At 35.1% G+C, this 20,874-nt stretch overlaps 1 protein-coding gene across 2 annotated transcripts in view; it reads left to right on the top strand.

The window, feature by feature from the left end:
- Window positions 1–20,874, top strand: part of FAM126A (family with sequence similarity 126 member A) — an 89,924-nt gene that overhangs the window by 56,658 nt on the left and 12,392 nt on the right. For both annotated transcript variants that reach the window (XM_043871858.1, XM_043871859.1), the window contains exons 8-10: window positions 8,259–8,375; window positions 11,323–11,410; window positions 11,884–12,043. In XM_043871858.1, the coding sequence (XP_043727793.1) occupies window positions 8,259–8,375; window positions 11,323–11,410; window positions 11,884–12,043 (365 nt within the window). The remainder of the gene's footprint in view (window positions 1–8,258; window positions 8,376–11,322; window positions 11,411–11,883; window positions 12,044–20,874) is intronic.

Genomic DNA, 20,874 nt, shown 5'->3' with positions numbered 1-20,874 from the left:
ACCCAGTGATGAGCACGCATTTCCACTATAGATGCACAGACACTCTTTCTTTTTCCCCCACCTGTTTGAAGTTAAAATCCGTTCTAGAGCATACCTTATACTAGGTCATTCCTTGTTGAAGGAACCTACCATTGACTTTTCATGGCTTATTATTTAATTTGTAAACCGTCCTATCTTTATAAATCATTCCTTTACAACCCATTTGAAATAATCTTTCCTCCAACAACTTCAGTACTAGTTTTGTATATGGTACTCTCTTTAGGAAAATGAGAGAAGATGCAGCCTTTACTAGGCTCCTAATTTCAAAGAGCAGAAGCATGAGAAAAGAAAAGTGCTCATTGCTGTATAGGTAATTCTTCCATTTTCTCTTTTCTCCCTTATTCTTCCACTTTTCTGCTCTCCTGGCCTTCTCACCTCCACTCTTCTCACTATTTAAAAAGCAGAGCAGAAAAGGAAGAGGTTTTGAAATTGGTTAGTTTTATGTCATGGTATATGCTTTATCCAAATAGATATGGAATAGAACTGGACAGAATTTTAAATATTTCTCAAGTTAAAAAAATAGAAAAATTATTGTTTCCCTTTTTTTCTAACTAATTTCTACTCACTGGTCTTATGAGCTAATGATGGTAGTAATCTATTTTTTTTCCTACTTTAAGTTCTAAATAAATAGTCTCTCCAGTCAGTCCCACTGGAATTGGACTTTCTAATCATTTTGTGGTTTGTAATTCAGTACATTGACAACAATCTCACAGGTTTTCTTTCAGTCTAAGAATGAGATAGTAGTGTCTCTCAACAGAGAATGAGAATCATGACAGTAATTTTCCTCACTTACAAATTGATACTTAGATCTTCTCCCCAAAATATGTTGACAAAATATGCCTTCCAAAAGGAATTTAATTTTTTCATGGTTTATTATGAATTTGGGAGGTATCTATATGTGACCATGTTGTTGTTTAGTCGCTCAGTCGCATCCACCTTTTGCAACCCTGTGGACTGTAGCCCACCAGGCAGGTGGATTCTTTACCATTGAATGACCAGGGAAGCCCATATGTGACCATCAGTTCAATTCAGTCGCTCAGTCATGTCCGACTCTTTGCGACCTCATGAATCGTGGCACGCCAGGCCTCCCTGTCCATCACCAACTCCCGGAGTTTACTCAAACTCATGCCCATCGAGTTGGTGATGCCATCCAGCCATCTCATCCTCTGTCATCCCCTTCTCCTCCTGCCCCCAATCCCTCCCAGCATCAGGGTCTTTTCCAACGAGTCAACTCTTCGCATGAGGTGGCCAAAGTATTGGAGTTTCAGCTTCAGCATCAGTCCTTCCAATGAACACCCAGGACTTATCTCCTTCAGGATGGACTGGTTGGATCTCCTTGCAGTCCAAGGGACTCTCAAGAGTCTTCTCCAACACCATAGTTCAAAAGCATCAATTTTTTGGCGCTCAGCTTTCTTCACAGTCCAACTCTCACATCCATACATGACCACTGGAAAAACCATAGCCTTGACCAGACGGACCTTTGTTGGCAAAGTAATGTCTCTGCTTTTTAATATGTTATCTAGATTGGTCATAACTTTCCAAGGAGTAAGCGTCTTTTAATTTCATGGCTGCATTCACCATCTGCAGTGATTTTGGAGCCCAAAGAAATAAAGTCTGACACTGTTTCCACTGTCCTCCCATCTATTTCCCATGAGGTAATGGGACCAGATGCCATGATCTTAGTTTTCTGAATATTGAGCTTTAAGCCAACTTTTTCACTCTCCTCTTTCACTTTCATCAAGAGGCTTTTTAGTTCCTCTTCACTTTCTGCCATAAGGGTGGTGTCATCTGCATATCTGAGGTTATTGATATTTCTCCCGGCAATCTTGATTCCAGCTTGTGCTTCCTCCAGCCCAGCGTTTCTCATGATGTACTCTGCTTATAAGTTAAATAAGCAGAGTGACAATATACAGCCTTAACATACTCCTTTTCCTGTTTGGAACCAGTCTGTTGTTCCATGTCCAGTTCTAACTGTTGCTTCCTGACTTGCATACAGGTTTCTCAAGATGTGACCATAGAGGAAGTTTAATACCGCAGTAGGGGTTAGGTCACTCAGCTGCTCTTTTGTAAGGTCGAGTTCTTATGTTTTGGATTTGTAAAGGGAAATCAGATAACTTCAGGATAAACCTCTAGTGATTAGAGGAGTCAAGCACTCATGTGACATGTAGCTTTATTGTTGGTTTTTGCTTTGTTATATATCTTAATGTAAATTCAGTGAAAATAAAATAAAATCTGTGCAAAAAGAATATCTTTGAAGAGAGCAATCAGAGTACTGAAGAGTAAATCAGAATTCTTAAGTATTAAAAAAAAAAGAATGGAGAAGAGAAGGTAAAGAGATGCCATTATCAGTTAATGCTGTAGCTATTAAGACTAGATTATTTTGGATGTGGCTCAATGTCGCCTCCTTGGAGAGGTCTTCCATTATCATCTTTTCTGTAGTAGCACTTTCCCACCCACCCCAGTTTATTTCCTTTTAGTGCTTATAACACTGTTATTACCCTGTTTGTTCATTTGGTATATCCTGTCAACTGCTGGACTATCATGAAGTCAGGAACTTTGATTTTTTCCACTGCTGTCTGCTCAGAGTCTCCTCAAGAGAAAGGTCTGGCATACAGTAAACTTAGTAACTATTTGTTCAGTAAATGAATGAAAGATGATCTCTTTCACTTGAGATTTGTGATCCAATAAGTACAGTTACAATTAAAGGAAATAATTAAGTTTTAGTTTTTTCAAAATCTTTCATTGATAAAGGAAAAATTCTTGAAGTCACTTGCGGCAGTTGGTGTAAAGTTTTAGTAGCTATTAAAAACTATCAGCTAAAAAACAAACAAAAACCCCTAATGGCTATGATCTGAATGTTTGTGTTCCCACCCACCCCCAGATTCTTATGTTGAAATCTTAATGTCCAATGTGATGGTACTAGGAGGTTGGGCCTTTGAGAGGTACCTCGGTCATTCATGAGGATTCCTCTTGAATGGGGTTAATATTCTTAGCCAAGAGATACTACTGGTCTCCCCCTCCCCTTCTGTCATGTGAGGATATGGCAAGAAGTCTGCAGCCTTGAAGAGGGCCCTCACCTGACCATGCTGGCACCCTGATCTTGTGATTTTAGCCTCCAGAACTTTGAGAAATGAATTTCTGTTGTTCATAAGGTACTCAGTCCGTTGTGTTTTGTTATAGTAGCCCAAATGGACTAAGACACTAACTGTCTGCATTTCTGAATAAAGAAGTAAATAAACCCTGTAATACATGACTGCTTATCTCCTTAGGTAGCTAGTAGAGAAAATGAGAGGACCTAGATTCCTATATCTTGTGTAAAGTGAGAGCTCTGGCTCTTTAGTTCTTACCTAAAGTAAATTTAACAGTTGATTGACCATCCTAGACCCAAGGCAAGGTTGTTTAAAAAAAAAAAACCAAACTGTGTAATAATAACAGTAAATGGTTTCTGACCATATTTTCTTTTCTAAACCATATACTTTCCTTCCTGATTTCTAAACCTATGTATCCGATTCAGTAAACATCTTCACTGAAATGTCCCATAAATATCTTATGAAAGTTAGAATTCTTTCTCTTATAACTGACTGATATCTGCATAAAACTGCATTATATCATTGGGAAAATTTTTGGCTCCTAGTATTTAGAGAAGACTTCTGAAAGTCCCTTGGACAGCAAGGAGATCAAACCAGTCAATCTTAAGGGAAATCAACCCTGAATATTTGTTGGAAGGACTGATGCTGAAGCTGAAGCTTCAGTATTTTGGTCATCTGATGAGAACAGCTGACGTTTTGGAAACGACCCTGATGCTGGGAAAGATTGAAGGCAGAAGGAGAAAAGGGCGTCAGAGGATGAGATGGCTGGATGGCATCACCGATGTAAGGGACATGAACTTGGGCAAACTTCGGGAGATGGTGAGGGACAGGGAGGCCTGGCGTGCTGCCGTCCATGAGACTGCAGTGAGTCAGACATGACTCGGGGGCTGAACAACAACAACTTGGGAAAAGCAGAGATGGAACTTACCTCAGCTAGATTCAGAGGCTCAAATAATGTTAGGTTATCAACTCTTGGCGTTGTACATTTTTTTTCTGACAATAGGCTTCTTTCATGTGGTGAGAGCAGTGACCACAGGCAGCTAAAAACTGACATTGTCTACCTTTAGTGAACTCAGCAAAAAAGAACGTCTCTCCCAGGTTCACTGTGAAAAACAGTCCAGCCAAAGTTTCTGATCATGCTGTCTGAGGCTTGAATAAACCCTTCTAGGGCCAAGTTGTGTAGCAGTATTATTGGAAGAATACTGTATGTATCAGTTTAAATATTGGTTGGACTGTTTTAACAGAAATAACGGTAACTTAAAGGAAGTAGCTATTCACTTTCTTTCACATAAAATCCCAAGTTAATAGATGGCCTGAGGGCAGATTGGCTCTGTTTCTAAAGTGTTCATGCTACTTCTTTCTTGGGATTCTGCATTCTCTTCGGTGTCCCTCTTCAGTGTCTGTATGATGATGGATCACTGCTATTACATCTGCCTTCTATCCTGAAAGTAGGGAGAGAGTGGAAGGCAAGCAGCTGCTTTTTAAGGGTACAACTCAGAAGTCGCACCACTTCAGTTAACAAACCGTTGTCTAGAACTAGTCACATGATCAGACTTACACTAGGAAGGCTAGAGAATATAGGCTCCATCGGGTGGCCATTGTTCTAGCTAGAGCTGGTTGGGAAGTGCGGAGGGGTGTGTGCCTTTATATACATTATTAGAAGGAAGAAGGGAAAAATAGATCTTAGAGTAGTGATCTCTTGTCACAGGCAGTTTCATTGGCAGCCTCACCATAATCACATGGCTGTACCTGATTTTATAGGGGAAGACTAGTTCCTAAAGGTAAGAGGGATAGAGGGATATTAATGGAAGATATCGGAGGTAAAAGAGAGAGCATGACAGACAAAAGTAACACCTGTATCATATACCTAAAAATAAACACATCTGAAACTTAGCATCTTTTGAAACAGTATATATTTGTCCAAATTGATTTAATGGCTGCCAGCCAGTCAGCTGTCCAAACTAAATGTAGGGCTAATTACACACTTCTCTTATTCTTTCCTTCTCAGTCCCTGTTGATACTTAATTGATGTGACTCCAGTCCCATGGATTCTCCTCCCCACAATTACTTCTTTAGTTCAGGCTCCCTTCCTCTCACTCATGGGATATTTGGACACTCTCCTCTCTAGTCTCCAAAGAGAACCTGAGTGATATCAAAAGACCAATCTGATCATGTCAAACCCTTGCTTAAAACAACAAAACAAAAATCTTAGTTGCTTCCCATTGCCTTCATGATAAAGCGTAGCAGGTTATAAAATGCTGACTCCTAACTAGCTAGCTTCTCTTACTTTTTAGTGTCCTAGCATTCTATTCCTACTAAAATCCTACCACTCTCCTCAATATCACACTGTTTCATCTTTCTCTGGTTTTGCCCTTTACTATATTTTCACCTAGGGCTTCCCTGGTGGCTCAGTGGTAAAGAATCTGCCTCCAATGCCATAGACGTGGGTTCAGTCCCTGGGTTGGGAAGATCCCCTGGAGAAGGAAATGGCAACCCACTTCGGTATTCTTTCCTGGGAAATCCAAACACCGCTTTTTCTTCAAGGGGCTTCCCTCGTGGCTCAGACGATAAAGATTCCGCCTGCAATGGGAGCCTTGGGTTCAATCCCTGAGTTGGGAAGATCCCCTGGAGGAGGGCATGGCAACCTGTCCGGTATTCTTGCCTGGAGAATCCCCATGGACAGAGGAGCCTGGCGGGCTGCAGTCCATGGGGTCGCAAAGAGCTGGACGTGACTAAGCAACTAAGAACACACGTAGTTCAAAGAAATCTCTTTCTGGGAAACTTGCTCTGGCCCTCTCCTTCTTCCACTAGCATTTACTTCTCTCTCCTTTTGCTACCTCTGTCATCTTAGTCATTGCAAATATTTGTTGACTACAGTCTTTTTGATTTGATTATGAATCCCTGTGGGACCTATATCTTTTATCTATATCCCTAGTGTCTGACACAATATAAATCCTTAATAAGTATTTATTGAATGAATAAATGAATTGAGAAATCTTATCTTTCATATAATGGTTCTCAGTTATTTACTATCATCCCTATTATAAAGGTGTAAAGTGTAAGAAGAAATTGTTCTAAGTTTGCTTCTTTAGGTAATAAGAGGAGTCTCTTTTCTTATTTGCGTATAAGTTTTTATAATATAAAACAAAATTTGAGTTTTTATTTCATGGAGAGCTGATTTTTCTGAGCTTCTCTCAGGCGGCTATAACAAAATACTGTAGATTGAGTGGCTTAAACAATAGTTCTGGAGGCTGGGAAATCCAAGGTGAAGATGCCAGACTTAGTTCTAAGCAAAGGCCCTGTTCCTACCTTACAGGTGACTGACCAGCTTCAGATGGCTGAGCATCCTCTGGCCTCTCTTCCTCTTTATATAAGGTCACTAATCCAGTAATGGTCCCCACCCTCATGACCTAGTTACCCTCAGGGTGTCCCACATTCAAAACCATCATATTGGGGAATTAGGGCTTCAACATACAAATTTTGAGGGAAAGGAAACATTCCGTTTTTAAGTATCCCTGCTCCCTCTTACTCTTGGTTCTAAAGAATTTTAAGATCCTGTCAATATCAAATGAGTTTATATTTATTCTTTAAAGTTGCTTTGAATAAATGATATCCTCAAAGGGGATATTTTTTGGAATTGTCTGTGGCATACCCGGACATGTTTAAGTGAAGGCTTAGGTTCATTGAGTAGACGGAATATTAATTTCCAAGTAGTAATTGAATGGAGGGGTAAATTACAGGCTGTTTTCTAGTACCATATTAAGTGAAGGTTGTGCTGGTAAGAGGTGATGTGGGTGGTGGTGAGAGGTGGGCAAAATGAGTGAAGGGAGTGAAAGTGTAGAAACTTCCAGTTATGAAATAAGTAAGTCCGGGGATGTAATATACATCATAGTGACTGCAGTTAGTACTGTACTGCATATTTAAAAGTTGCAAAGAAAATAAATCTTAAAAGTTCTTACCACAAGGAAAAGATTTGTAACTGTGTGTGATGGATGTTAACTAGACTTATTATGTGATCATTATGCCATATATACAAACATCCAAACATTTTATGGTATATCTTTAAAATAATATGGCTATATCTCAAGAAAGAATAATAAAGTAAATATTAAATCAGATAATAAAGCAAAAAAAAAGTGAGGGCTGTGTTGTATCAGTCACACCATATTATGAGAAAACAACTGGTTTCCAATTTTATTAGAGATAGAAGCTTAGTGTTTATTTAAAAGCAGTGCATGTGGGTCATAGAAAATTTAGAAAATACATATAAATGTAGAGAAGAAAATAGAAAACTCTGTGTCCTTGTATATGATTATTTTACAGTGATATGCCTTTCACCTACTTGTTTGTTATAAAATGGGATAGGATACATGGGTTTATAATTTTTTCCCTGTCATTTAAATTGACTTTCAAAACATGTTTATTTCATATTATTCTCTGAATGATACATATAATTGGTCCCCAGGGTTAGACTTTGAAGTGGCTTTGTATTTACTAAACTAAATACTCTTTAAGTATTCTTTACTAAGATTAATACTTCTTGTAGTTTCTTTTAAAAATGTTAGTAAAATCTATTGGTCTGTAAGATTCTACCTTTGGTGTCATGTTTAGACATGTGAAGACTAGTATTTTATTTTTTATTTATGGTATTTTAATAAATTTTTCAGTCTGTCTGAAATTTATTAAATGTACTGTATGAAGTTTGAGTATAATTTTAGAATATTTTTTTGGAGCCTGCAGTTTATGTCAAGAACTTTGTCAGGAATAGAGGATCATATCACTGTGATCTGTTCATGCTAAATAACACTGAGTTTCATGTTTTTTATGATAACCAAAAATCATTAATAATACGATCAATAATAATGATTGAACAGAATTAGTGAACTAACTCTGAGAATCTGGTTCACTTATTATATTTTAACATACCTCTAGCTTTCTACATATTTTTCCAGTCTAACTTACTCAGGAAAATGTTATAGACAAATGTTCTGTTTTGAAAGATTCCTTGTTTCATTGCTATTTGGTTTGTAATGAGAGCATACCTTGTATATTGTTAACTTACAGATGTTACAAAATATATTATCTGTATTTTTACTAATTTTGCAAATATATTTATTTTGGTCTTTCTAGAATCTGTGTTTGTGGATATCCTCGACAACAAGTAAGAAAATACAAAGGTATAAGTAGCAGGGTACCAGTTTCTTCAGGATTCATGGTGCAAATGTTAACAGGAATTTATTTTGCCTTGTAAGTTTATTTCATATACAAACTTAACCTTTGATCTCTTTGGAAAATTATAGTCTTATTTTATTGTTACTGCATTATAAATGCAGTATAATAACATTTTTGTGAAAATATGAATCAATATCCTAATAAGTTTTATTATTTAAAATAAATCTTTTAATATTCTAAAGAATATATAACCAACTAAAACACTTTGTCATCTTTAATTGAAAGACAGAATGAAAATTATTGATACGTAAATACACTCACAGTTTCTTTTGTCATTACTTATTTTTATTTTTTTGCTGTAATTTCCAAATAGCATTTTTCCCTAATGAGTATCTTTTTTCCATTTCCAGAAATTTTAATTATTGAAAAACATCTTAAAGTCTCTTTCATCACAAAGTTTATTATGAATATGCTACTAATTTCTAAAATCAATGATATCTTGTTTGTTGCTTTAGGTGTTAATACTTTTCCTTGAACCCGATCTTTTACTTTCTAATTCTCTTACTGTATATATTATATTCGCTTGATACCCTAATTTTCCCCAGTAGATTATAAACTTCTTCCTTTTTTTTTTTTTCCTTTTGGCCACACCACACAGCTTATGGAACCTTAGTTCCCTGACCAGGAATCCAACCCACATCCCCTGCATTGGGGAAGCATGGAGTCTTAACCACTGGGCTGCCAGGGAAGTCCTGATTATGAGCTTCTTAACTGAAGGAAGAATTTATGATCTTTGGACCAAATCTGATCTGATCCCTTTAAAAAAAAAAAAGTTTTATTGAAATGCAGTGACATTCATTTATATATTGTCAGTGGCTGCTTTTGTGTTACAGTGACAGAGCTGACCCCACGAACCTAAAACATTTATTATCTGGCCCTTTAAGAAAAATTTTGTTGACTCGTGTTAGACCAGTAATATTGCTCCAAAGCTCTTGGATGTTCTGATCTATTTTGCTTTTTCTCTTTTTTGCTGTGTTTCTGATTGAGTAATTTCTGTTGATCTGTCTTCATGTTCCTCGATTCTTTCCTTGACTGTGTTAAGTCTACTAATAAGCGCACTGAGAGCATTCTTTATTTTTAGCCTTTTCATTTGGCTTTTTCTTATAGTCCCTATCTCTGCTGAACTATCCATCTATTCATGCATGTTGCCCCTCTTTTCCACTAGAGACTTTAATATATTAATCTTAGTTATTTTATTTTCCCCAGTAACTGTAGCATTTGAATTTGGTTCTGTTGTTCTTTGTCTCTTGACAGTGGGTTGTTTTGCCTTTTGCTTTTTGTGTGCTTTGTAATATTTGACCATCATTTTGTTCACGAGTAGGACAGTAGAGATTGAGGTAAATGTTATTTATGCCTAGAGATGGATATGCCTCTTTTCTAGTATACTAGTAGAGTTATTATAGAGAGGAGTGAGCTGGGACTGGATTTCATTGTTGCTATGGTTACCTATATTGCACCACCTACTTCAGATTCCTTTTATGTTACCTGGTACTTACAGCTGGAGAGTTTCTCCTCAATATTCTTGCTCTATCCTCAGCTTTCAGCTTTCCCGGTGTGTCTGTACCTCAGAGAGGGTCTCTCTCCATGTTCTTCCCTCTCCTCTAGCAGTAGAGTGCTGTTGCATGTTTCTGATATGTACTAGCCTGGTTCGGGATGGTGGGGAGGAGGAAGTGGTATTTTCTGTTGTTCTGGTCTAGTCTCATTTCTAAGCAGGCCCTGTGTCCTTGCTTATCAGGGTAGGAGTTCCTCAGTGGTCCTGACTCTTCCCTGCAGGTAGAGGTTTTTTCTTTTTCTCCCCCTCACAGCCAGAGTTGGTCTTTGCCTCTGCCCTCGGGGTGAAATGGTTTGCTGGTCTTTCCCCAAAGGCTTTAAACTTTTGTTCTGCTGGAAGGGTCTGGCTGGACCTTGGTGCCTTTTTGGCTGTGGCGGCCACTGTTCCTTCAGGCCTGCGCTGCCAAGAGCAGCTTTCTCTGGTCCCCTGCTTTGTGCTTAGCCTTTCTTATGAGTGCCTAAATGTGGCTTGTGAAGAAGAGCTAATGAGTGGGTATGAATCCCCTTGTATCTACTTCCAGAGTGTCTGTACTCTTGTCTGGCCCACACTTGGCTTTTAGGAATTTGTTGAAAAGTTTAGCTGAATTTCTCTTACCCACCTGCATTGTGGCCTGAGTCTCCTCAAGGGCACTTGACTGCTGTTGAGTGTTGGGCTACTTGGTTGCCCTGTGACCATAGCTCCTTGTTGCTTTCATGAGAAGTTATGATTTTTTAGATTACGTGGCTTTATCTTGTGTTTAGGGTGAGAGCAATGCTCTTTCCATTTTTTAGGCCTCACTTGTACTCTTGATGTAATTCACACTCCTTTATTTTGTTGTCGTATGAGAAAGCCATTATTTCTCTGTCCATTCCATCATTGAGCCAGTTTTTAGGAATGGTTTGGCCATATCTTTGAAAGTTAGTCCACACACACTTTTTCCTCTAATATCTCTGTGCTATGTGTAGCATATATCATATACACTTCTAACTGACTATGTGAATGCAAAGAAATAACTACTTAGGATGCTGCAAGCCACAGTAGTTGTAGATTTTCATTAAAAACTGTGGGAGTTACAGAGTAATTTGACCATAAAGTGTTCTGAACATTATTCCAAGGTATATAATTTATTATGCTCTGACTTGCTTTGAAAGTAAAATGCTTTGAAATTGCCTAGCTTTTTGGGTACATGTTTTATAAATAGACATGTTATTTAGAGAAGAAATGCATATCTATAAAATTTTCTGTTAATAGACTTTCAGATATAATTGAAAGGAATTCAAAGATTTAAAAATACATTTTTAATGAGGGTAGAATGCTAAGAAGTGTGCTAATATGATCGATTATTTTCCTCATTAAAGATAAACAGTTTCTCATTATATCTTATTTAATTTATATAGAATTAATTTAAAATAATTGTACTTAATTTTATAGTTACAATGGAGAATGGGATCTAGCTCAAAAAGCATTGGATGATATTATATACAGAGCCCAGCTAGAATTATATCCAGAGCCATTGCTGGTAGGTGCCTCACTTATTTATGTAAATTAAAATTTCTCAGCTTAAAACTATAAATTAAGAAGCCATTTGGAGTGCATTAATATATTATTAATACTCAATGATTCATGCTCCTGTTGTAATAGAAAACTTTTATACTTGAAAAAGGTATACATAATTTGAAATTTTCATTAAGCTAACTTCTTAGCCTTATAGTTCTTTTCATATGTAAGAATGTTCTCATTAACATGCTAGAGCTGCATTTATTAATTAGCATTAGGAAATATAATTTAATATTTTGGAATTCTAAATTTCATCACATATATTTTTAACTGTGAATTTTGTTCTTCTTAATTTAGAGGATTTATGTATCATCTTATGATATATCTTGGAGGAATTATTCTTTTTAAAAACCTGTTAAAATTTAGCATCTTGTTTTATCTGAGTAATAATACATCTATTCAATGACAATCTTAAACTATATTTTTCCTTCTTAGGTTGCCAATGCAATACAAGCTTCATTGCCTCACGGTGCCATGAGATCTAGTAAGGAGGGTACAAGGTGTATTCAAGTTGAGATCACACCAACTTCCTCTAGAATATCAAGAAATGCAGTAACCAGCATGTCAATAAGAGGTCACAGGTGGAAAAGACACGGTAAGAAACAAAACACTCTTCAGATTAGAGGATTGTTAGTGCTGTCCCCTTCTTTATACTTAAGGTGCTGTAACTTCTAAATTTAGTAAATAATATTATAGTGGCATGGAATAAAGAGCTGTTGGATCACCTTTAGCTTTTCATTTACTATCCATGAATGGCAGTCATAGGAAAACAGAGCCCTTATGTTACACATATGGATGAAAATTTATTTAAATGTTGAATTAGCTTTAAATTTTATTTCAACACAATAGGACAGTAGGAAATACATGTTTCGATTATTAATACATTTTGTGTTTCTATCCACAACTGCTTCCAAATATTCCTTAAGGTTCTTGATTTTTGAACTCTTCAGCAGGTATACTTGCATACAAGAATAGGACAACTATAATATAGGGACTTAAACATTTTCTTCTGAAAGTCTTAGTAAAGAATCCTATAGTATTGATCCAACTCTAGATATTTCTATATTCTGGAAGTTAATTTTCTTGCAAGATTATTTGTTTTATTATTCCTCCTTGATTGCTTCATTTTATTCTTTAAATATTCTACTGGAAGTTAATTTTATTTACCATGACCTTTTCAGTTTTTTCCATCACTCTACTTTCTCTCATACCTTATTTTTTATTTGATTTCTTGTTCTTTTTATAACCCTCCTCCTACCTAGAAGTTGTTGTAGTGGGCGCACATCTATGTAAGAAGACTACTATCACCTTTCTAGAAGTTAACCACAGAATGGGAAACAAAAAGCTGCTTCTTTGCCCCAAGCAAGCATATGTATTGGTGTAAAACAAAATCCACTGTTTTCTTCTTCCTACAAACTGCAATGAAAATGGTAGCTCCTTTAGTATATTTGATAGTTCCAGTTGTCTCTATGATGTCTATAGAGAAAATGCAAAAGTGCGATGATTCACTGTGAAATAGAAAGTTGATAGCAGTTGCCATTGTTCCTCGCAGGGAATCTAGAAGGCTGTATGTCCAAAAAAAAAGATGATGGTATTCTCCAACTTAACCAATGATCATTTTCAGTCTTGTCTTTTTTTAAAGTGGTGTAATAAATTCCTGAAAGTCCTTTAGGAAGGCACAAAAAAGTGGAAATATGTTTGCCATTATCAAGGCAAATTATGCTATTGTTTAAAATATAGGGTCTAAACATGCATCAGTTTCTTCAGTGAAATTTATGCTACAGTTTGACTAGATGACAGACAGAAAGTCATTTAATTAGATATCACCATGTTACCCTAGAGGTCAGTTTTTTATTTGGGCACTAATAGGTGAAAATAGGCACAGAGGTGATGAATCAGATTGTGTGGGTCCATTATGGCCATAATTGCTCAAAAACTACCACTACAGGAAATGCAGCGATGAATTTTAATTCCTTTTCCACTGTTGCTTCTTTCTATATAGGTGGACGTATTGGGAACTAGGGGGAAAAATATAGGTCTTGTAGTTAAAAATGTGAAATATTGAAATTTTAATGCTTAATTGTATTTGTATATATGTACATGTGAAAGAGGAGGTTTGGATATGTGTTCATAAATGCATTTACCAAGATAAGATGTGTACCCAGCAATAAAATAGAAACCATTTTTCAGAAATATTGTATAGCAGTAAATTACCAAAACAAGAAAAGACTACTTGAGTATACTGTATGCACTAGATTTTTACATATCTTCCAGATTTTATTTTGGCTACCACTTGAAGGGTTGGCACAGTGTCTTAAGGCTCCAGCCTCATAGGCTCCAGCCTTTCTCACTACATTTATTCAACCTTCAAAACTCTGGCACTTGGGCAACTCCTATTTATGATAATAAAAAAATCAAGGATGAGGATTTAGAAGAGAATGCACTATGAAAAGCAAGTCAGATGCATGTAGCAGAAACAGAATGTAGCTTAGTCTTGACCATTCATCTGCAGTGTGAATTCTCTTTATCCAGTGGACTCTAAAATATTCCTAGGCCAAGGTCCTTGTTTATCTCCACAGGTAGACTACATTCTCCCTTTATAGAGCAATCTTGGCTTTCCTTCCAAGAGCAGTATTTTTCATTGTTTTGCTGAACTGAAAGCTTTTCTGTTTTCCATCACCATGGTCCTGATTCCTATCTGAACACCTTATCATTGTTCTGGCTCTAGCTGACACTGGCTTCTTGTGGGGAAGATAAGTATCTTTACTATAGTTTGTAAATATTTAGATAATTCTCAATTTGTAAATGAATTTTTAAATTAAATGTGTTTATATATATTATGTTTATTATATTCACATATGAATTATATATAAATTATAAATGAATTTAATTTATACATTAATTTTTGCAGAAACAGTGTTAAAGGGCTTGTGGATTCCAGGGTGATCCACAAAAGACTTACTCTCATAATGTTTCTAAAGCATAGCACTGTAGAATGTAAGGTTAGTTTATGACTATGTGAAAACACATTCAGAGTTTCTTTGTTTGGTGGAATGCTAAATGCATTTTGTGTTCGACCTATATCTCTTATCATTCCCTTCCAACACCAACCCTCCCAGAAGGAAGGATTTCTTCTCAGACCCTGAACTGTATCACATGGTAGAAACATGGAATATGCAACTTGAACTCAGTGATGATGAGGGTTGGGATAGGAGAAGGGACATGAAACATGAATGTTAAGGAATATTCTTTTTTTTTCTCCTTGCTTCTTCCCTTGTTACTGCCAGTGCTGGGAAAGAAGAAAGCAGTTGTTCTTTTTTTTCTTTTCTTGGATCTCTTCCCTTTTTCTTCTTATTTTAAAAATGAGATATAATTGACATGTAACATTAGTTTCAGGTGTACAGACAGGCATCAATATATGAATACATTGTGAACTGATCAGTAAAGTAAATCTAGTTAATATGCATTTCCACACATAATTACCTTTTTGCCCCCTCGTAATGAGAATTTTTAAGATCTACTCTCTAAGCAACTTTTAAAATACACCATACAGTATTATTATTAACGAATAATCACCATGCTGTACATTACATCCCATGATTTATGTTTTTATAACTTGAAGTTTGTATCTGTTGATCACTTTGACCCATTTCACCCGCTACCATTTCCCACCTTTGTTCTCTGTTCTCTGTATCTAGTTCAGAGTTTTTGTTTGTTTTTTAGGTTTCACATATTAGGAAGCTCACATGGTGTTTGTCTTTCTCTCTCTGACTTATTTCTTAGCATAATGCCCTTAAGGTCTATCCATATAGTTGCAAATGACAGGAGTCCCTTCTTTTTTATGAATAAATAACCTATCACATTTTTATTATTTATTCATTTGTTGATGGCTGTTTAGGTTGCTTCCATATTTATGTCTTTCTTTATTGCCTCTCTTCTTATTTCTCCATTTTCCATCCTAGCTGGGGAGGAAAGGGGCAGGAGTAAATAAGGTTACTGAAGCAGTCAGTCAGAATTTTGTTTTGTTTTTTTTGACTTTTTTTTCTTTACATCTCCCTATTTCATTAAGAAATATAGATAATTAAGCCATATAAATGTATTTGTTTTTTTGCATAGCTGAGTCACCAAAAATTGCACATGCAAACAAATACATTAAATTGGAACACTTAATCACATGTTTTCTTTTTCTTATTTGTAACAACAAAAAAAAACTATCTTTACAGCCAAAACCAATTCATATTTTAGTATGAAACTAATTTTGAACACTTTTAGTCATTTGCATTCAAAAATTTTTTTCTGAACTCTTTTTGAATGTATTTCAGTATTCTCTGAAGCTTCCCAGATCTGCCATTCTTTTGTTAAAGTTAAGAATTTATCTATAATTTATATATTAATGGAAAGCATTCTTTTGGAACACAAAAAAATTGCTTTAGCTTTAGCATTTCCACACATTTCAGAACATAGATCCCTTGCCATGACCTTATTATTGTTAAATAACAACCCAAATTTCTAGAGTTATATTTTGGCAAGTTCAATTTTTAAATTATTATTATTATTAATAGACTTTATTTTTTCAAGAGCAGTTTTAGGTTCACAACAAAATTGAGTGGAAAGTACAGGTTCCTGGATACCCTCTGACCACTACCCTTTATCAACATTCTTTATCCTCCCAACAGTCAACACCCCAAGCAAGAGAGATGTTGCAAGGCCCTGTCATTCTAATTTTGATGAGACAGTGATTAAAGAGAATGATTTTTAAAGAAAAGTTAGTTTCTGCTGATGTATTATTTTGGAGAGACATGTTTGACCATTGGCGTCTTTGCCTGATTTTCCCCACTTTTCATTTAGTTTCTTTGATATTGTACTGATGAGGCATAACTTAATGTTGTGTTTTCAGACTTTTGAAATTCTGTGTATAAATTTTTGAGAAAGTTTTAATGAATTTATAATTCCATGTCAATATATATGTTCAGAAACTAAAATTACAATGTAGAGTTGCTGCTTTTGACTTTCAAGGGTCATAGTTTCATAATTAACAGCTTTATTTATATATATTATTAATTCTTTCAAACATACTGTATTTCATTTAGTGTATATTTTTTAAACCTATATTTTCAAGCCACTTACAGATTGAGGGCTATTTAGAAGTCATAATTTGAAAGTAAAATGCAATTAGAGAATGATAATAATAGAAAAAAGATTTTTCAAAGCATTAAGTAAGGTAAGAGAAGAATGTGAGTAGATTATGACCATAATAAGAGTCAAAATGAAAATTCCAGTAATAAAGGTAAAACTGTGAAATAATCAATTTTTTAAATTAATAATAAAAATGCAATTTTATTTTCTTAAATATTTATTACTTTTAAAAAACAGAGCTAAAAGAAAAGCAGAAGGTATTTCTTTATAATAATGCTTCTTTTCTATAGTTATTCTTAAATGTTGCTTCTAAAGCTTTTTTCATTATCTACCATTTCAGCTATAAGTCCTATTTCTTAAATTCCTGAATAATTCTCCACAATCTATACTTATTTATTTCCTTTCACTTTTCCATTCCTTCTCTTCCAGAGCAAATTTAATTTCTTTTTTTTTTGTCTGTTTCCCCACCACCACCACCACCACCATTATGACTCACTCTTCCACTTTTTCAAATTATCTATACTTAGAACAATGCAGTCAACTTTCCTCCTTTCTTTTAAAATGGTATTGAAATACCCATTCCATAGAAGTCCCCTAACTAAGTTATAGTTGCAAATAATGTGTACTTATAATTTTTACCAGCTTGTTATCTGCTAAAGTCTTATCTAGTGAAATCCTAATTTTTTATTACTTCCTACCATTTTTCCACTAGTGCATTTGTGAGATAAGTGAGACAAGTCAGTGAAAAGCATTTTGGTATGTTTTAAAACACTACATAAAGCCTGATTGTTTATTAATTAAAAACTGTTTGCTTCATTTTATTAACTGAACAATAGTATTCTTGATAAGCTTTTATTAGCAAGCTTGCTATTTAAATGATCCTGTGATTTACTCTTTCATTGACTTTCCTCAATTTGAGACAAACTATGTTGAGTTTGAGTATATCAGACAAAAAATATGTGAGACATACATGATACAATGTGTGATACATATGTGATACAATAGTAATAATCAGTTTAGTGGTATCTTTAAAATTTCTATAACCCTGAAGTTTAGTACTCTAACTCTACTATCTGACATTTATATCACCATTACAGAAATATATCACCATTACAGTAAGGATTTTTTAGAATGTTGTTTTAATACCTGCTGTCTGCATTCCAAATTCACATGTAAATAGAATATATTGAACTTATATTCTCATTTATGTATGATTACAGCTGTTTGCAACAAGTAAGTATAACAATAAAAGTGATATTTATAGTCTAGATTCTTTCAGTTTTGCCCTACTTTTGGTCCTGGCACATGTTAAATGATTTATTTTTATAATATTGAATTTCATTATTTTGACTTAGGAGATCCAAGAGTACAAAGCTTTAGATAGTTAAAAAGAATTGAGGGACTTCCCTGGTGGTCCAGTAGATAAGACTTCACCTTCCAATGCAGGGGGTGCAGGTTCAAGCCCTATTCAGGGAGCTAAGATCGCAAATGCCTTGTGGCCAAAAGAAATCCTCCAAAACATAAAACAGAAGCTATTGAAACAAATTCAATAAAGACTTTAAAAATGGTCCATATCAAAAAAACTTGAAAGAATTATATATATTTTTAAGTCTTCTTAGTAATATCAAATCAGTACCCTGAGAATTTTAGAGTATTTAGTCAATTGTATGGAGTGTTTATGTGAAAAATGAAGCACAATACAGTTCACATAGATTGGATCTAAAGAAAGTGAAGTTTCATGTTGTTACAGCTGCTTTATTGCATTTCCAGCATTAAGTTTCTGTTTAAAGGATGTTAAGGTATTTAAATGAGTTTAAATTATTATGACAGAATTCAAAGATAACCTGTGATTATGTTTTTTTAAATGACCAAAACATGTGATTGATTTCAATTTGCTCAGCGGTTTAGTACTAACTTATTAGATGAGAAAAGAAATGGAACAATAGAAAAGATGCAGTTCATGTTGCAAAATAGTTTATTTAAAACCAGTTATTTTTAAAACCTGGTTATTGATTTTTAAAATGTTAATAAATTTCTATTATATAATATATTGATAAAATAGGGTAGTAATAACTTTCTAATGAACAAATCTGAATAATTATAAAAGGTATGCTTTGGAAAATCCCATGGACGGAGGAACCTGGTAGGCTATAGTCCATGGGGTCGCAAAGAGTCGGACATGACTGAGCAACTTTACTTTCACTTTCACTTTAGTTAAATATCTTTAAAAATTATTTAAAACGTTTAAGCTGATCTTTCTAGATAGTGCAGAAGGTAAATGCCATAAATCTTGGAATGAAACATTTATTTTGTGAATCAGATTTTATGATTTTATGAGTAAATCATTTGGGGAAAAACAAATTTGCCAATAATTATAAAAGCATTTTGAAAAATGCAGAAATGGTAATTTTAAATTAAAAAGTAGCAAACTTTAAAGAATTGGCTATTGGAATTCTGCATTTGCAGTTAGATATTTATAATACTTATGTTTTTATTTTTAAAGTTTCTTATACTTACTAAAGAAATTTAGAAAAGAAATCATTTTGAGAAACTCCATTATTTTTAGATTCTAAAATGCTATTTGAGGAGCAAACTTTCCTTTCCTGATATAGATGATAAAACATTTGGACCAAAAATAAGCATTTCCTTCTGACCAAACAGCATTGCATGAATTTTAACTGACATTTTTTATATTGGCCTTTTATTCATGGAAGACAAAATAACATATTAGGAAATATTAGATGACACAAGGAAAAAGGACATATTAACCAGAGAACTGAAATACAATTGACATATGTGAAATTAGACTTAAAGAGAAAGATAGTAGTCTTAGAATCCTGGCCAACTTTAGATGAAAACAAAAATTCTTAATTTATTTCTAGATAAAATAAAGTAAAATAATTTTCTATACAGAGAAGCAGAGTATTTAAAATTATTGGTTTTATGAGACAGAAACGGTTGTTTGTAAATAAATGATTATGTTCTATATTTTTTTACTAAGGAGGCCTTATATAATTCTTCTCGTAGTTGAAGAACTTATTTTTTATTTTGTTATTTATTATTGAGCTCTACCTCTTCCCCCCACCTTTTAAGTAGCATTTGTTACACAATGTACATGGAGGAAGAAATTAGCTTTTATGGGTAGTTTTTAGTAGATATTCCTTATCTGTTTTTGGCCTGTCTGGTTATGAGGAACTTTAATCATGAAGGATTCACCTGATCCAGCAGCAGTATTGCATTTCTCACAAGAGATTTTTTTTTTTAATACTTGAGACTTAGTAAAGATTACAGAAGAAGTTACTGAGAGTGATTGAATCACCTCACTGAGAGTGATTTAAAAACCTCAATAAGGAGAATTATAAAAACAAGTTAAAGACTTGACTGTTCTTTACTTAAGGAATTGGGTAGTATTTCCTAACCAGTGTGTCCATAAATAAGTTGTTGTGGTTGAGACTGTGTTTTTCTGTGTAACCCAGGCTGCTCTTCTCTTACCTGGAAGTTCTGGCTTCAGGACTAGGATGACTAAACCTCAGTCTTCGTTCATGCCCTTGCTCCGAGTGCAGCGCCGTCTTACCTGCCAGGACCTCACTCTGTGGTTCTCTGTCAGTGCTCCTTTCTTCTAATCTGCCTTGCAAATTGCTGGCCCAGGCTCTGGGTTTTTACATTGCTGTTTTTTCTAAACCAGGACACACTTTGGGCATAATATTTTGTGTAAAATGTGACTTCTTTGATAAAGATTACTAATAGAGTACCCAAGTAATTTATCTCTATACTTGTCAATGGCTATCTATTGCAGTCAGAACAAAGTTTAAGCTCTAACATTACGGCATAGGTGGCCCTAGTGACGCCTTATCTACCACTGTGACCGCACTTGAAGACCACTCTCACCTTTCCTTCTAACCTTTCAACCTTCTAAGACATTTCTACCTTGGGGGCTTTGTAGTAGCAATTGGGGACGTTTGAGCTGAGCTTTGAAGATTTTAAAAAGAGTCAGCTTAAACTCTCTTCCTCCAGATTGTTGTGTGCGTGCTAAGTCTCTTCGGTTGTATCTGACTCTGCCACCCTATGGACTATAGCCCGCCAGGCTCCTCTGTCCTTGCGATTCTCCAGGCAAATTGAATGCTGGAATGGGTTGCCATGCCCTCCTTCAGGGAATCCTCCCGATCCAGGGATCGAACCTGCATCTCTTACGTCTCCTGTGTTGGCAGACAGGTTTTTTACTGCTAGCACCAAGATTATTGTGTAGCCAGTGCTTTTTATCATTCAGATCTCAGCTCAAATATCCCTTCC

The sequence above is a fragment of the Cervus elaphus genome, chromosome 18, assembly GCF_910594005.1.
Source record: "Cervus elaphus chromosome 18, mCerEla1.1, whole genome shotgun sequence".
Classification (NCBI taxonomy): domain Eukaryota; kingdom Metazoa; phylum Chordata; class Mammalia; order Artiodactyla; family Cervidae; genus Cervus; species Cervus elaphus.
This window is presented reverse-complemented; position numbering and strand designations above follow the sequence as displayed.